Here is a 17,493-nt window from a genome sequence, read left to right on the forward strand (position 1 = left end):
AAATCTTTGAGATCTTTGAGTTGAATGAAAACACGTTCACAGCGATCGCATAGTGAGCCAGCACAGGGTGACGTGCACAAAGAGGCATATGTGTATAGAAGCTGCAAAGGGAGATCAAATCTTAATCCATTGTTCGTTCGCTCGGTCGATAGGTTCGCCCATCGGAAAGTGGTTCCCAAACCGAGCTCTGCTCTGCTGCCGCGTACAATGTATGCGGCGATTTTGTGTCCCAAAAGTGCGTGTGTGAAGCAGCCTGCCAAGGGTACAGTAGCCCAAGGGCCCGGCTTTTATTGCCTTACCTGCCTTATACTTTTGTAACGTTTTTTATATTATTGGTGGAATGTTCGGTGCACCAATAACGGACTGCCGACAATACGTGCCGCATGAACATTCAACGTTTGCAATAATGCCATAAAGGAGAGCTGCGATCCAAAACTCTGCTTCACGTAATCATTCGAGACGAAATTCTTTCAAATGCCGAACGAAAGTGCAAACTATTCCGATTGCAGACTTTCCCTCTGAATTTGTGGGCGGAAAAATTACATTATTTAGGGACGATAAACGTGTTTCAAGGGGCTTGCTTCTAAGACACTGATTGTCCAGAAAATACCAAAACTTATTTATTACCTTTGGGTAGGAACTCTTAAAATAATGGTGATTTCTTTATATTATTTACACAGGTAATTATCCTTGTGGAGGTGCCGCTTGATGCCGTTGTAAAACGGGTCGTTAACCTAGAGTCTTTCGAATAAGTGTAAATATTTCTTTACGCGTTTGTATGTCTATGTGCACGTGACTATGTATAGGTTTTGTTATTGAACGGAAAGTAAATCCGCTTAGTACGGCAGCTGCAGACAGCAGATCTTTATTTGAAATCTTACTTAGAGTAAATAGCGGACACATATTGCGCACCCTTGCACTGGTGCCAGTTGTTCACTTCAGAAGAGGCCAACTGGCAGTACAAAAACAATATCCATTTCAAGTGAAAGAAGTGCAAAACTAAAGTGGTAACCAGACACTTCCAGGAAGCAAAAAATATGCACGCATGAATTCGTTAACAGGCAACATATGCCATAGCTGTCATGCTACAAAATCTCACGAAAGGGTTTTTAATAAAACGCCGATACAAGCAGCAATACGCCAGCTATTCAAACATATATGTATATAGATCTGTACATAAGTACAAACACATTTACATACAAAAGGCTTGGAGAAATTTCCTTTTACCTTCAGCGCCTAAAAGTTAATACAAGTGAGCACTTCTCAGTCGATGATATGTGACTCATGAATCTATAATTTTCAGTGTTTGTGGTTTAACTGGCCGAATTTTAATGAGTCAGGGACTGAAAATGCAAAGCCGATTTTCATAAAGAGCAAGAGAGGCCGCCGGCCAACATTGCCAAGTCAATAAATATGAATAAGCAGCCAGTACCGAGGAGCAATTCCTCGTGGATGTGTTGAGCATTCGTCAATGAAAATGAAGCGATATATTCGGAAAATATAGCAATTAATTTCCAACAAATACAAATGTTGGCTTATTTACTTTTTATTCTTGTTACTTCTAACTGAGTACAAAGAGGGCGAACTATTCTTCCAAATACACATAATTTACCCTATGGACAAATTTAGACCCGTAAGGCATAATGAATGTGACGCAATAAACTCACAACAACAAGGAATCAAGGTCTGAAAAAGCGGTTGTCAACTTGTAAATTCGACAATGCCCAGAAGTCTAGCCACAGTCCAAACTTGCAAATAGAAACCCAAACTCTAAATATTTACAAAATAATCTATCCCGACAATTGCGGCTTAAAGCTTTGTTAGCGTGTTTAGAACTCAATCCATGTTATTTTGATTGTTTATTGTGTGTATCTTGCTGTTTTGTGGTGCTTAAAGTATTACTAGCTTTAAGCTTTGCCGCCTGACCTTCATCATTTGATGGTTAGGAATGTATTTACGCGAACTCTTCGAAGACTGTTCGGAAATGAACTAGTTTCGAGCCATGTGAAAAGTAGTTTCTGTTCATCACGCGTTTGTTGATGCTTCTATTGGCGGTCATGGCGTCGGTGGTGTGTTTTCTCATCTGATTGAACCAACTGCGCATAATAACCACATAGTACTTTGCAATTTAATTTGTGTCATGATTGCAATATATCATACGACGTCCACACACGCCCACTTATTATACGCCTTCTGTGGACCCACACCCTTTTGCCGGCGTTCGGAAAATGCAGTAAAAATATTAAAAATATTGAGTACACGAAAATATGAATTCAGCGATTGCAAATATTCTACGCGCCGCACAGCACCCTTAAATGCGAAGATTTCGACTGTGCTGTGTCTAAACAACCATCGATTTCGTCACCCTCCCTGATTCTTTTGCTAAGCCTGCCTGATACCAACCATACCAGTTTGTTATTCTTCGTGCTGTCACCATTGTTGCCGATGATTATGCTGGAATAACTGGATTTGAAATATTTTTAGTTGCTGCAAGGCAATCACACCGCTCTCTTCTTGCCATCCGTTCTTGTTGGCAAATGCCACTCGCTGTGTTCGGAATTGAATTTTTTATTACAATAAATAAATAAATGTGGAAGTCGGCGAGGTTGTCAGGCCATTATTAGCTTAGACGATTTTAATTGAGTTTAACTGTAAAGAAGGGAGCGGCTGGCTCTTTAATTCCCTGCTGCCGGTGATTGTGTCTGGTTATGGGAGTTCCACGATACATCAATAATAAAATTTAATTTAGAGAAGTGTATGTGGATTGCATAATTGCATACATATATACATATGTAACATGACGTAATCAAACAAAGACTTGGAAAGATTTCCAACAATCTTTTATTAATAAGTAAAATGACGAAGAGGAAGAGAGCAGTAGCTTCCACGAAGCTTGGTACGTACTAGTAGGAGGCAAAATTCAAGCTGTAAATACATTTGAGGTCTAAAGTGTTGATGAAAGTCTTGCTGAACTCACAAACCGTCTCACCTCCACAACTTACCGAGGTTTCTTGAAGATACCTTGAATATATTTCATCGAAGGAAGGTATTTGGAAATAATTCTAGAAAGTTTCTTTTGCAATGTTTACATAGGTTTAGAAGCCTGATTTGGTTGGCAAGGCCAATATTCCATGGTCGTTGTCTATTTTAAGTGTTGAATTTTCTCGGATCGATAAATACTCATCGTAGACGGCACATTTCGTCTACTTCAAATATTTAATGTTTCCATTATCAACAACTTTCTGTTCAAATAATGAACTCCCCCTCTCTTCGGCTTCCTGATAAGATTATTTATACATATGTACATACAAATCACGTGTATTCGCTTTGATCATTTGCCGAAATGCTTCACTTCGTTTTGCATTCACATTGTGTGCTTTTTGCTTTGTTGCCTATTTCCTTATTACACATTTTTGTTGTCGCGCATATTTCGAAGCGCTTTTATTGGTTTTGAGTCCCTGCGGGTGTTATTAGTCGCCCGGCGGTTTCTATGAAAACACACAACTGCCGGCCGAATTCACCACCAACTTGGCAAAAGAAAACATGGTTTTTTGCCCTCATTGCTTCCTTCGGAAAAATTAATTCCCCAGCTTTCAGGGGGCGGGACACGAGCGCGATGAATGAAAAGTTGTGCGGGGTGACCAGTCAAGCACAATTTTCGTGTTGCACGAGTATGTAGCGTCTAACTGCTGGTGCCTTATCAGAAATGTTGACAGAGTTGGCCAGAGAAGGCTTCCACCGCTAGCAGGCTGATGTACGGATCGCAAAAAAGGCCTGTGAAAAGTTGTAATATTTTAAGTTTTTGCTTGCAAAAACTTTTATTAAATATTTACACACATACTTATGCGTATTATACGATTTTGTATTCAAGCACCCAATAGACACAACCGCAGGAAATGCTTTGAGGAACAACCGGCGCGGCTGTAGTTTTGGCTTTTACCAAACCACGGAAGCGCGATGTTATTGTTGTGTGGGCGCCTATTTTCGCTGACACATTGCCTGGCTTTATTATAGCAGCTACGATCCGGTTATGGATATACGTCAGCGCACTGGAGGTCAAAAAGATGTCGGCCTGTGTTCCTTGTGACCTTCTCATCCCTTGTTGTGTGCATTTATCTGCTGCAGGCAATACACGCCGCCTTTATGCTCTACATGGTCCACATATTTTGGATATTTCGCATATGCGCTGGGGTGCGGCTCACGCTCCTTCGTCTGTTGGCATTGGAACCAATTTAAAGCGCCGTCTGCGAGGGTGCGTTCGGGACTTTTTCCTGAAGTAAATAAAGCTAAGCGGAGCCGTGAACGCTTCGGTCTTGTAGACGCTGAAGACAGCGACATTGTAGCTTTTCCACTTTGCTGCATATTCGCGGCCATTTTCGCGGGTTTGTTAGCCAAAGTTCACTGCGTTTCCAACATTTTTACGCAGGTTATATAACAGTGTAATCAGATGAGAACGCTCAACTCACGGTAGAGTCGGGTGCATAATTTCCATACTCGGGTTTTTTGCGTCGAGGGTGCATTTATTTAATATTAAATTTAATATGTGTGCGTTTATGAGTTGTTGAGCCAGTAAACAAATTTACGAGCACAGATTTTTCCACTTTGCGCTTTCAAGGATATTGTGCTCATATGTGCACTCGCTGAGTGCGAAGGAGCGGAAAGTGCTTGTGCGCATTGCTACTCATACGTGTATTCGTGAATGTGTGTGTGTAGATGTGCTTGAGCAGTGCTTTTAATATCTTTTATCGCAGTGTGTCCGTTAGTTTGGCAGTGCTTTCACTGCAGCCACAACTCCGCTCCCGTCTTCCCTTGTGAATATGCAAAGCAGCGCGTCCGAATCCGGTGAAGCCAGTTTATCTATGCCAGCGATGGGTGGCTGCTGGCTGTGTGAGACTGCCACGTCTGTGTTTGCATTTCATAATTCGTTTATCTCAATAATGTTTGCATAAACTACAAAAGGTTTCGTGTTGGTTGGTGCGAACGTCTGGATGGTGCGATGTCCGCTGCTGGTCGGTCTGCTGACTGAGCTGAACTGCTTTTGACGGCCGCTGCTTCAAAGATGCGGCTAGTTCCTGCACGCCCTCTCTTTTGTTCTCTGGCCTGGGCAATGGCTGGCTGGACATTGCGCTATTATCAAATTTATTTTCGAGTTTTATGCTTTTTGCTGCTGCGGACACCGACTGCTCTCTCCATCGATTCCCCTTATGACATTCCTGCTGTTTTTTGCTATATTTGAGTAGGCCGCCTCTTATGCTCTTATATGCTGTGTATCTTCTATGCACATAGATCATTTGGTGTGTCAATGTGACATTTTTTATCTTTAACTTATCTTAAGTTTAGCTTGAAAACTCGAACATATGAGTAATGGAAATGCTAATGCGAAGGTTAGAAGAGGTGGAAGGGCGTTGGCTGAGTGAATGCTACAGCTACATTTGAAGTAATGAACGCAACCACGAAATACAGGTTTCAAATGCTCGAATAGCCATTGAAACGGAAAATCAATAAATATCGTCGGTTGGCCACAACAAAGGCTCTCACCCTCACACATTTATGCGGCTGGAACCGCAAACACTCAGGCATGACAACGCGTTTACGTTTTGTCACGCACAACCCCACAAGCAAGTACGCGCAAATAATTGATTATCCATCCGCATGCCGCGCGCTACCCTCTGCATCCCGTGCTCCCATCAAAACATAACTGGTTCGGAAGCAAGATAGTTTTCTTACTCCTTGGCAGGACGTGCATACGGTTTGGCTCATGGTGGATCAGTTTGATGCGCTGCCGTAATGTCCCGCTATCTGCCAGTCAGTAATATTCATTGTACTCAAATCGAAATGATTTCATTTTGATTAGTCCAAATACACCCACCACCCACGTAACAACAGTGGAGAAGCGTGGAGAAACAAACTTGCTTAAGGATATCAAATAAGCGTGTGATTGCATCTTAAATGCATCGCTGATCATTGGCTACGCTTTGGTCAACTCGAGCAATAATTGGAAATGAAATAGTACTATATTTATTTATATAATATTTACTTATGCAGATTTGTTGCATCTTTTGCTACCATTTGTCATCAACAAACCATTTGCTTTTTGAGAGATCTCTGGAACGATTGTGGCGCTGTTGAGTGAAGGGAATGGTGGATCTTCTTCTTACGTAGTCAATTTAGAACTGTTTGTTATCATAACCTCTTTTCAGCTTAGTGCTTTGGATATGTTTTAGCCGACAATTCGTCAGATCCTCGGCTCTACCGTTACTCTAGTCTGACGTTCGATGAACACCTTTTTCACAAACGGGCGTTTTGTAAACCAAGTGTCATTAAAATTCATCAAACCACCTTACACCAGCAAGCAATTCAAAGGCCTCTAGTCTTGACCCAGCTGAACTGTGCTCGACCAACAGCTGCGGTGGCACTTACACTGATTCATAGCTTCGAATTTATTAATGCTACCACACAGACTGATCCATTGTCCTTAGTGTTCGGTCTCACGTGTGTGTGCTCGCACCAAGCAAAGTAACATGTGGAGTTATGTACGGGGCTTTGTGTACCGTTAAATAAGTCGGCACTCCAATTGGTCATATTTCCATGTCCTCCCCGCTTTCGCTCGCCCGTTAAGAGCCATAAGTCATTTTATAACAAAATTGTATACCAACAACGGGTCTGCTCGGTGGAAGTCTAGCACCAGTACCCTTATTAGCTTCCCACGTTCATACTTACTTATGTACCGTAGTGTGCACATAAATGCGACGACCGGTGGACTTGTTTGTCAGAGCGTGTGCTAGTGATTTATTAGCAACAAAAAAAGATTTAAGCAATTTAAATTAAGTTGTTCGACCATAAAGCGAGTCTACTACATGTCGGCGTTTTGATGTGGTCACATGCCACAAGGCTACTCGGACACAAGGTAATAGACAAAGCTCAGGCTGGCGGTAGCCTGCCGCCTAAATGAGCGGCTAAGTTGACTAAACTTTGAATGGAAGGAAGAAGCAATGCGGTCAGCTGAAGTTGACGACCACTTGCTCGGCACTGACCAGCCCGTTTTGATTGCAAGGGCATGAAGTAACCCAAATGGGAGAGGTATATTGCCACCGGCTTATCCTTCTTGCCATATTATTGCAGCGCACTGTGTTCGACTGCAAGAGCGCAGAGTTTTCTGCACCATTTTCATATAAAAGTTCGACCTTTGACGTGGTTTGAGTTTCAAAAGAGAGTGAACTTAATTTATGTGTTTACTTGAACATTTACAGTTATGAGCTATCAGGGTATGCAGCATATGGTTGTCAATTGTGGAAGTTGGCATTCTCGGGAGGAGCAGGCTTTGCTGGAGCATCCAATTTGGTCTTCTGTTCTCTAAGCAATTATGTGAACCTGCTTTATCGCGGAAAATGTGTTGCGGATTCGCCACTGTAGCTTACGTCGAAAATCGACCTCTGAAATCTAAAACACTGCAGATCTGTGCGAAAGCCCTTTGCGGCAAATGCTCGGCAATTGCCATAAATAAATCCGTTATTTTTTATGTCAACAAGAACAACAAACAAGTGCGCTTTTCGGCGCTGCTTCTCACAATGCGCGCAAATAAACAAGATAAATAAATGCATAGCCGGCGACATGTAGTAAGTTCCACTGAACTGTAATCGTGTGGCCGCGTGGCCGTAGGCGCACATCCGTTTAATGTTGCCGATAATATGGCGCGCAAAAGAAACAAATGTGGCAGCGATAACCGGGCAGTGCAACACTAACGGCCCAAATGCAACAATGGCGACGTGAAAAGCGTAAATAAAAACAACAATGAACAATGAAAATGCCCTGCCGCCGTCGGTGCGTGCGTCTGGTGGGCCATCGATAGCACAACGCTGCAGCACGGCAGGACAACGAGCGCCGGGGCCGCGGGAGCCTATTGATTTATGTTTTTTAATTTAAAATTTCCGCTTTACTTAACTCTCGCCATAATGGCCATTTTTACTACGTGCAGTACACACGCACATATGCTGTGGCATGTTGCAAGTTGCATGCAAAAAAGCATACGCAACATATTACGAGTGCATAAATGTATTTTGCGCCAATAAAAAGCGAGCCATTTCCGAGTGCCCAAAGCAACTGCCGCCATTTGCGTTTTTCTCTCCTTTCTGCTCTCCCCCGTAACCTTGTTGCCCTGTTGTTGTTAGTTAATGCATTTATGCATGTATTTATGTTTACTGGGTGCACATGTGGCAACAGGGTGTGTGTGTGGTGCTGTTACTGTAAATATGTCCACAAATATCAGTTGGGGCCCAACAAACAGTGTAATGAGCAGACCAACTGACTTTATGCTCGTAAATAAATATTTATTAAATTTGTTTTTCATATGCTTTTTTCCCCTCTTTCTCAACAGATTGGGCCCAATGCCGGTCGGGCATCCACAACAGATGGCTCAAAGTATGTCAACAGGCAATAACACGCTGGGCCACAGTGGCATCGACCGCGGTGGAGGCGGTGGGGGCGGCGTACCGGGAGGAGGTGGTGGGCCCGGCATGAATGGACCCGGCGGACCCCATTGCCAGATGAGCGGCTCTCAACCCTTGGTGATGCCTGGGTTCCCATTGCGAAACTCGCACTCAGCGCACACACCGCACTACTCGCCATATTCGCCATCCAGGTAAGTGGCTTGTTGCACGCTCCAATTGTTTTCGTTGCTCTTCCGAAAGGCTTTTAAGAGTAAGCAAGGCAAAGTGGTACGGGGGGAGAGACAAACTACAAAAGCCTTTAAAGTTATAGTTCATTTGACAATATTCTTTTTTCTTGTAAAGTACCGTTTACAATTTATCGCCATCCCAGCAGCTGATAGTAAATGCCACACACGTACTGGATGAATCCCTATATTTGGTTAGCGCAACTGAAATCGCTGTTCCTTTTTTCACAAACAAAGACCTTGCTCTGGACTAGAATTTGAGAAGTGCGCTCTGCGTGTTCCATATATGAATATGATGTAAGGGCGCTAGAATATTGCAAATCTTTAAACAAGAAACTGAGAAGCTTCCAACCCACGTACGCTTTGTGGCCGTCATTTATGATTGCCACAGCCATTGTAGCCACCGCTTGCTTCAGCCCCGTCGCGATGTTGCACCGTTGCAAATCATCATTAACTTCATTTGTGAGCAGCGCGGATTTTCTCATTTGCGCGCAAAGCCAAGCGCGAACACACCAACAACTGACAATGGCGTCGTAACGCGAACAAAGTCCGTCGCAGCGGTGATCCTTCTTATCCTTCACACTGCGTTCACACCTCGTTGCATTTGCATGCAAGTCACAACTCCGGCAAATGGGGCACGAACGCACATTAAAGTTAAGTGGGAAGCAGCCAACGCCTCCATCCTCCACAGCAGGGCCGAAGTCGCTTCGACGGCACGCCTTGCGGCAGAGTCTTGCAGCAGCCCAGCAGAGCGATTTATAACTGTCGTAGCGCTGTTTTAATATTGCCAATATACCTTAGCATGCATTTGCCGGCGGTGGCAGTGGCATTGGTGCAACACTCGTCGCTAGTCGTGCCACTGCTTGGCACGTATCTCTTTAATATATTTTTATGTTGATTATGCTTATTGCCAAGTCTTAGCCAAATGGATGGCATTACTAACGATCTCAGCTTACGGTCTACAATTGACATTTTTCTCATTTTTCTCATCTTTCCATCTTCCTTCCCGCCCACGCTCGCTGATCAATTGCCGCATCCCTTGGACCTGGCCGCGTGTGTGTTTAGCGTAACTTTCAAGTTGCTGTAGATAATTCTGAACAAAGTTCTACTTGTGTTTCGTGGATATCCACCTTAGCACACGCAGGCAGCATCTCGGATGTTGGGTTACCTATTTGTGCAACATTGCCACATGTCACACACCCGTAAATAGAGTTTATGCGTGTGGCTTGAGCGCATAGAATATCGGTAGGGCACAAATGTAAGTGCAACGGCTCTTACCAGTGCTGTTGGTCTCGGCGGGAGGAAGATGCGGTCGGAGCCGCCGCACCGGAGCAGTGACATCAACGAGAATTGCCAGATTTAAGATGTAAGCGGGATTAGTTTGTGTTTGCTTCGCACAACTGTTGTCGAAGTGAGTGGAAGGAGTACCTATGCACACACATATGGCAATTGCTACTTGCTACACCACAGACGACGGCGACAGAGCGCAGAAAATCGCCGGCTTAAGTTGGTGCTTATATGGAATTAGAGCTTAAAATGCCGTAAAAATACGTGTTCGCTAGGATTATTGAGCGAGCAAGGCGGCAGCAAACAAGAGTGGCATCAGTAACAAAGCAGCAACAACGTCCAACCGAAACATTAAATTGAATACATAAAATGCAATGAGTGAGCTCAATGCCTAAAGCGATACTTTTTACACAAAGAATGAATCAGCGGCAGTTCATCATTTATTGCAGCGAGGCCTTAAAGCGGACTAGCAGTTTCATGACCTAGGAAGGGCTGAGAGATCTGCAAAACAAAGACACAGAGAGCGAATGAATTTAGCAGGAATCGAAACTTGCCACCGTTCCAAGAGATCCCTAAGCCGACCACCTTTTCAACTGCGATTAAGATCCGCTGAATAGGCTAGAAATGACCTTATCGATCTTCGGCTACTATACAATGACTACTATATATCAGAGACAAAGACTGAATGCTTTTGAGTTCTCTTCATTGTAGTCGTTGCTGATCATACTGAATACCTGCAATTTCAACTGCCAGAGTTGCCACTTTAATTWCCACCGTTGTTGCCACCCACAGGCAATTAACCACTACTCACCGCGCCAAGTTGCAAAAGTCAAAGTGACATCCAATGGCTTTGCAAACACCTTATTYGCCGCACTGCACTTGCGACTCTTGCGTGCAACACTTAACACTTCATCATTTTGCAATCTTACTTTGTATGTACACCAGGCTAGTTAGTTTCCAAAGAGCCGTGTTCGCGGTGGTGTGTGGGTGGGTGACATATATGCAACCTCAGCCCGTTTTGCAGCATTCACAAATGTTTCGTGTCATATTTGAAACCTTTTAGCTTTGGAAGACGTGCGGAGGCAACTTATTGTTGCAGGAGCACTCGCGGATTTCGCGTCGTAGGAGTGGCCGTTCAAAAAATGCGCGACGCAAAATGTCGGCACTGTCAACACATTAATGTAATGTAATATTTTTGTGACGCTGCAAGGCGAACGCATCCCTGTCGCACATCACTTACTACGCTCACTCTGCACTTGCGTGTCATGCTGGTGCTTGCCGCTTGCCACATCGCCAGTGTGGCATAACACATTGAAATTTCTTCATTATTTGCCACTGCATGTTGCACTGGAATTTGTTGGCGTTGCCTAATGCTGCGCGCCGGCTTGCTTCTCTATTGACACAACGGGAAATTGGTCATTAGTTGTAGACAGTGTTAAGTGCCTCATCACAGCCTCGCGCCTCTCCGCCAATGCGTTGCACCATCACTCACCTGACAGTTGACTGCGTTTCTGGGCTTGGGCTGGGCTTGGGCTGGGCCCGGCGTACAAGCAATTGTTGTTGTTATTTACTTTAGCAGCGCACATTGCCGTTTGCCACAATCACAGCTCCCAGCGCGACGACGCATCAATGCTGGAAGCTACCTATACATTTGTGGTAAACTCACTGCTCATAAAACGGTGCAAAGTGTTGACAATTTTCACCATTTTTTCCTCTTCCATAATTTGAAATGCAAATTAGTGCTTGCTCTGACACCGGCTAGTTGCATCAACAGCAGTTGACACAAATTGCCGCTGCCGTCGCGATAATAGGCGCACTCACCGCTACATTGGCAGGCAAATAAGTTATTTGATGGCATGTCTCGCGACCACGACAAATGTCACAGGCTCAAACGCTTCAGCGCATAATTTCTCGTACGTCGCTGCGTAGAACTTGGGCGGTTGGCAGGTGATGTGGAAGCTCCATGCGCCCTACGCAGTACAATTTATAAGGCAAATTGACAAAGGAAAAGCAATGAATTCGCTTCGATGCACAGCACTGGAAAGCTGAAGTGAAATGGCCAATAGTCTCCTACTGATCGGCCATTCGCTAATGTATGCGCGATCACGTGGTGCAATGCCTTCGACAATTATTACTATTTATGACTATATTTTGTGACCGTTTTCTTAATTGGGGGCGTTAAGTCAATGAAAGTCTTATAAAAATTCCATTCGTCACCAAGCAGAATATGGAAGTAATTTGTGTAGATGTGTAACTAAGCAGCTTGTATCAGTCGGTGCGTCATCCGCTCAGTTGGAAAAGCCTTCAACAGGCGCTCTACATCCGCACATCCCTCCCGATATCCGCTGCAACCGCAGCTTAAACTTAAACTGCACATCAACACTATTAAGATAATCACTGCGAACTGCCGTTAAGTTCCTCGCAATGAAAATACACTCCAGATGGGCCGACCACTGTCTTACAGCTACCCTGTGGCGGGCATGTGTGACAATCGCTTTATTTTGTTTACTTTTAATTTGCCTGTTGCTCTGTCCTTCGCTCTGCGCTCACCTGCCACGCACTCGTACCCCTCCAGCCGTTGTGGCACATTATCACCTGTGTGAACTCGATAAATGTGTTTGTATTGGTTTAAAATGTTTGTCTTTTATTTTCTCTTTTGCAGGTTTCACATAGATAAGCGCTGTCAGCACCGATGTTCCTGGAAATGTTTGAGTATCGCCTTAATACTAGTAACAGTCGTCCTAAGCGCCATGTTGACCTACTTTGCAGGTGAGTTTCGTGAGAATTTCCTGTGTGTGTGTGTGTGTGTGTGTGTGTATGTGTGGGAGCAATTAAAAGTTATGCATTCAGTGACGAATATGAAAATATCTACAAATGCCTTTGCAACGCAACACGTACATCCTCATGTGGGTGAACAAACGGTACTTATCTAGTTGTTGGTGCGTATTTAGTTTTGAGCGCAAATTTACTCGACCATATTTTCTTTTTGCGTCTTCTGCGTTTATGCTTAGCAGTGGCTATTAAGGCAAATTGAATATTTAAGCCCCTCATCCACTCACACACACACACACACATGCACACGAATACACGTTTATATAACTATAAGTATAATGTGCTTACGCTCTTGCGGATTTGGTACACAAGTCATTAGCTCGAGACAGATTTGCTTTAATATCATCGGATAATGCGTTGCGGTGTTGCGGCGTTGCGGCATTGCCGGATAACGAGGTGAGCGTAATGGCAGCTATTGTGCAGCCTTTTTCCGCAAGCCTTTGTTACATTAATTAAGCGAAGAGGGATTTAATGACATTTGCAAACACCGAGGCACTCAAATAGACAGACACTGCGACTCGCAGCCATACAAACAGACACGCATACACATAACCATGTTATTTCACATACGAACATGTGTGGTTGTGTAATGCGCATCTTCCACCTGAGCCCACACTGTTTACATAACTGTATCTTAGAAATAAACAGTAAATTCTAATGTAAGTCTGCTTTGAAATGTGTACGTGTGTGCATTTGACTATACAAACTGATACCTTTTTAGGCTAATGCAAAGCAAACATTTCATATGAGGTGCCACAACAGTTGTTGCCTTTTCTGTTTGAACAGACCACATTTCCGCCGTCGCACCGCGCCCGTCTATGTGTAAATGAGTGTTTGCATGTGTGAACATTGTCGTTTCATAAGCCGCTGTGTACTCATTTAACGGAAGGGGGCTTCAGTCCGCGAGTCCGCAGTCTCGCTCTCTGCGAGAAAGTAGTGTATTGTCAAGTCAAGGATCCTTTGCTACTTTCGAATCTTCACTGAATGGACATTACCTGTGGTGACTTCACGTTTACAGCGAGTATGTTTCTAATACACATGACTTTTCAGCATGAATTTTTGACGAACAAGATACAAAGAGGATTAGGTAAAGATTTATTTACTTATACAATCACAGGAATTAAGCGTTAATTATTTTACGATGCAAGCATGAGCCAAAAAAAAAAAAATGACTGATGCAAGGAGTCATCTGGTTTTCCTACAGTGTAATAATCGGCTTAAATCGGAGACTAGCCATGCGCGTTTTCAACCGTGATCCCTCATCGGTCCCATTGGTTTACTAAATTAGTGCTTACTGGGATGTTCATAATCGGTCCAAATTTAATATCAGTATCTCTGGTTGAATTTAAACACCTCACCTGAAAGTTATCCCTCTTTGCGTAGAGTTGCGTGCGGTTTGAGTCGGATGGAGGAATTTTCCTTCAATCAATGACGACGCGGTCATAAACTGTGAATCACTGCAATGTAAAAAGCCCTAAACGTGCCACAGATAAATCTCGGTGGTTGGGTCTTCGGAAATTAGTGGTAGATAATAAATTGAGAGCAGAAATCCAAATAACTTTGGACGCGATGGCGGGGGCGCCGATGGTGAAGGGAAGCTGTGCAGTCGGAAATTTTGATCTTCTCATTTGCAGTCTGGCAACGCGCAAGTGGCTGTGCTGTTTGTGGCGGTACATACCTGGTGCGGCAAGTATGCGTGTGAGGTGGAGGTTTGTTGGCAGTGAAATCGGCGGTGAGTAATGCCAGTGCGGGCGCAGTGAGTGTGCAAATGCGAGGGAGGATGCAAAGCATAAATTTGCCAAGGTGGTTTTGCTGACGAAAGTCATGTTGTTGTTGCTAATGTTGTAGCGTGCTACCCCAGAACCACAAAACATGTGCAGCAGGAATTTGGCGAAACACTTCTCCCAAACATGCGCCCACCTCTCCTCCCCTAGTACCACAGGAGCGCGTCTTTTGTCTTCAATCGCTCCCCACAAATGTGTTGCAAATTTTTCGGCGAGTATGTGCGTGTCGACTAGTGAGGGTGCATGCCAGAGCTAGAATGTTTAATTTTCCAAAAACGAAATGCAAAAGAAGAAGACTCATTGGGGGTTTCTGCCGTCTGCACAAATGGGCGAACGGCTGCATGTGGCGAGCAACCGTTTATTTCGGCTGAGTTTGGATGGTGTTCTGGTGGGGTCTCAAAGCGTTCGATTTTCTGGAATGTTTCCGCCAACTTTCATTCGGTGCGTTTGGCTATTAGCACACCACGCAGAAACTCAGATTTAAATCACTTGCCGTTAGAGTCAGTTGCACGTTTACACGTCTGCATTGCACTGGACCGTGCTAGCTTTTACTTGGGTTGGGTTGGCAATTCCACTTTACTTTAATTTATCGTTGTTTTCATTTTGCGCAAATAAAGAACAAAAAGTTGTTAAAACCATTAATGTAGGAGAGTAAGTACCGAATTCTGCTCTCCCCTTTGTCGAAACACGTGTTGCTTTAAATATTTCTTCGCAAAAATGTTAAAACTGTGCATCTTCTTTCCAACCATTCTAACTGTTCTACATTATTCTGCTTCAACTGAGCATCATCCAGGGACTTGTCCCACCCCGACTATATCTCAGCGACGCTGTTGTTGTGGCGAGGTGCTAACTTTTAATTTTCGCTTCACTCCTTCTCTGCTCAATTCGCTTATTGCACTATTTGTTTGTTATTTTCGTGACTACGGCGCCGGCGCTTAAGGTGCGCAAGTAAAATTGTCCTGCGCTAATAAAATTACTTCGTCATAAATCACATTACCCACATAATTTGTACGAAATTCACGCACAACTTTTGGCCAGAGCCATCGTTTCAGCTTTCTGCGCGCATTGTGGCACAATGTTGCCGTCACCTTCGTGAAGCCATGTTTGTATAATATGTTGTTGTCCCAAAGTGCTGAGCCATTATCCAAATAACTTTTACGCAAACGCTTCTTGAAAAGTTTCCCTTTAAAGTACAAATGTAGCACCTGCCCACCGGGCCGCCGGTAAATGGCAGGGAGCGCGACCCAAGCCCTCTCCACCAACCTCCAACTCAATGTTAACCGTCTTGAGATACTGTTTCCTACTACCGATGTTGCCAAGTTCCGTTTGTTTTTGCTCTCCAGTCGGCGTGGCGAGCAGCGACGTGCGAGGGATGGTGCACCAACATTATAAACAGTTGTAAAAAGGGTTGCCGCCATGTGGTGCGCTTAAAATGCTGTCGTCTGACATTCACAGTTACTTTGACTGGCTCCTGATTGTTGTTACTACCACTGTTATTGTTGTTGTCACTGTTTTATGTGTCATAAAAATGCGGTTGCTGTGCGTACGACCACAACGATAGCATAAACACCGTAATTAGATGAAATGAGGCTCCAGCAGGTGGCCCGGCGTCTGCGTTCCGTGCCACCGAGGTGAAGAGGAGTGCAAACGAATTAGGTCGCCTATGTGCTTTTTCTTTCGAACGCCACATACATTCTTATCCCAAATATGAACACTGAGCTGAAGAGTTCTGAAGCTAAAAATAAGAGTTTCCTCAGCCTGGGAGCAAAGGCTACTAACGGTAAACAATTCGCAATACATGCTTTGCTCAGAGCATTTGTGTTATGTTGAAGAGGAATGCTCCGAGGCTGAAGCGTGCCAAGTGGGAAGTACACACGTGTGCTCCGGCACAAAATACTTCCGATGCCAAAAAGTTTGTAACTCAGTGCTCATTTGTGTGTGTCTAAAAGGATGCGATGTCGCCTATTCGTCCAGTGGCACAGTTAAGCTTCCGTTCCGTTTTGTTGCTTTGTTTGCTCGTTCCGTGCTTGTATTTGTTGTTGCGTTTAAAAATATTGAAGCCTGCAATTTCTAAAGAAAACTGCCCGAAGCCATTGCGAGGCGAATTTCTCGTTTCCAAGTTCATGCTGCACCCTTGCACCTCTTAGACAGTGGGGTTTTTCACCCCCTTCTCTCCAATTATCGAAATAAAGATAAATTACGAAATTTAATAGTCAAAGTTTTGAATTCAACTGCCACCGTTTGCTGCTGTCTGCTCCTTTGCATTTGCAGCCGCATTCATTGCCCCAATAATGGTTATATATGTGTGTGCTCGTATATGTTTCTCTTATTTGCATAAAGGCCGCGCTTGCTTCAGCCATCAGCGACTCAAGCAAACAGTACAGGGTTTAGGGATGTTGTTTTTGTTGTTGATGCCAAAATTATATAGCCCAGAGAAAATGTAAGCGACTTTATCCAGTTGTAAATTTATTGCCAGAATGACAGTCACGTTGACATTTAGTGCCCGCTCTACCACTGAGGCGACGTGTCAGTGCGGGGGTTCGCTTATTTTCGGCACGCTTTGTTGACCGGACCCGTTTGCTAATTTATGCGAGGGCTGTGAGTACAAAGAGCTTAGCACCTTGCTTGTCCTTGTCTCTCCTGTTTACTTGCTTAACGGCATTATTTTGAATACTTCGATTGCTTAACAAATATATGTAATGGCATTGACTGCAATTTCTAATTGTAATTCTGAAATTTAAAGGCCGGGATATTATTATTTGACTGAAAGTAAAGCTAGAAAAATATGATTATGTTATATATTGACCTCTCCAAATACTGAAAATAACATTTAGTAAATCAGAGGTTTTGGCTTACGGAAATTTTTGTTGAATAAGAATTGTAAAGAAAACGCAAAACGTTTAATTATTCATCAATATT

The 17,493-nt window shown here is 43.8% G+C and overlaps 1 protein-coding gene across 3 annotated transcripts in view; it reads left to right on the forward strand.

The window, feature by feature from the left end:
- Positions 1-17,493, forward strand: part of LOC108978828 (teneurin-a) — a 167,491-nt gene that overhangs the window by 73,539 nt on the left and 76,459 nt on the right. For all 3 annotated transcript variants that reach the window (XM_018949293.1, XM_018949295.1, XM_018949296.1), the window contains 2 exons: positions 8,375-8,638; positions 12,621-12,727. In XM_018949293.1, the coding sequence (XP_018804838.1) occupies positions 8,375-8,638; positions 12,621-12,727 (371 nt within the window). The remainder of the gene's footprint in view (positions 1-8,374; positions 8,639-12,620; positions 12,728-17,493) is intronic.

Source organism: Bactrocera latifrons, unplaced genomic scaffold, assembly GCF_001853355.1.
Source record: "Bactrocera latifrons isolate USDA-ARS-PBARC rearing strain unplaced genomic scaffold, ASM185335v1 scaffold_128, whole genome shotgun sequence".
Classification (NCBI taxonomy): domain Eukaryota; kingdom Metazoa; phylum Arthropoda; class Insecta; order Diptera; family Tephritidae; genus Bactrocera; species Bactrocera latifrons.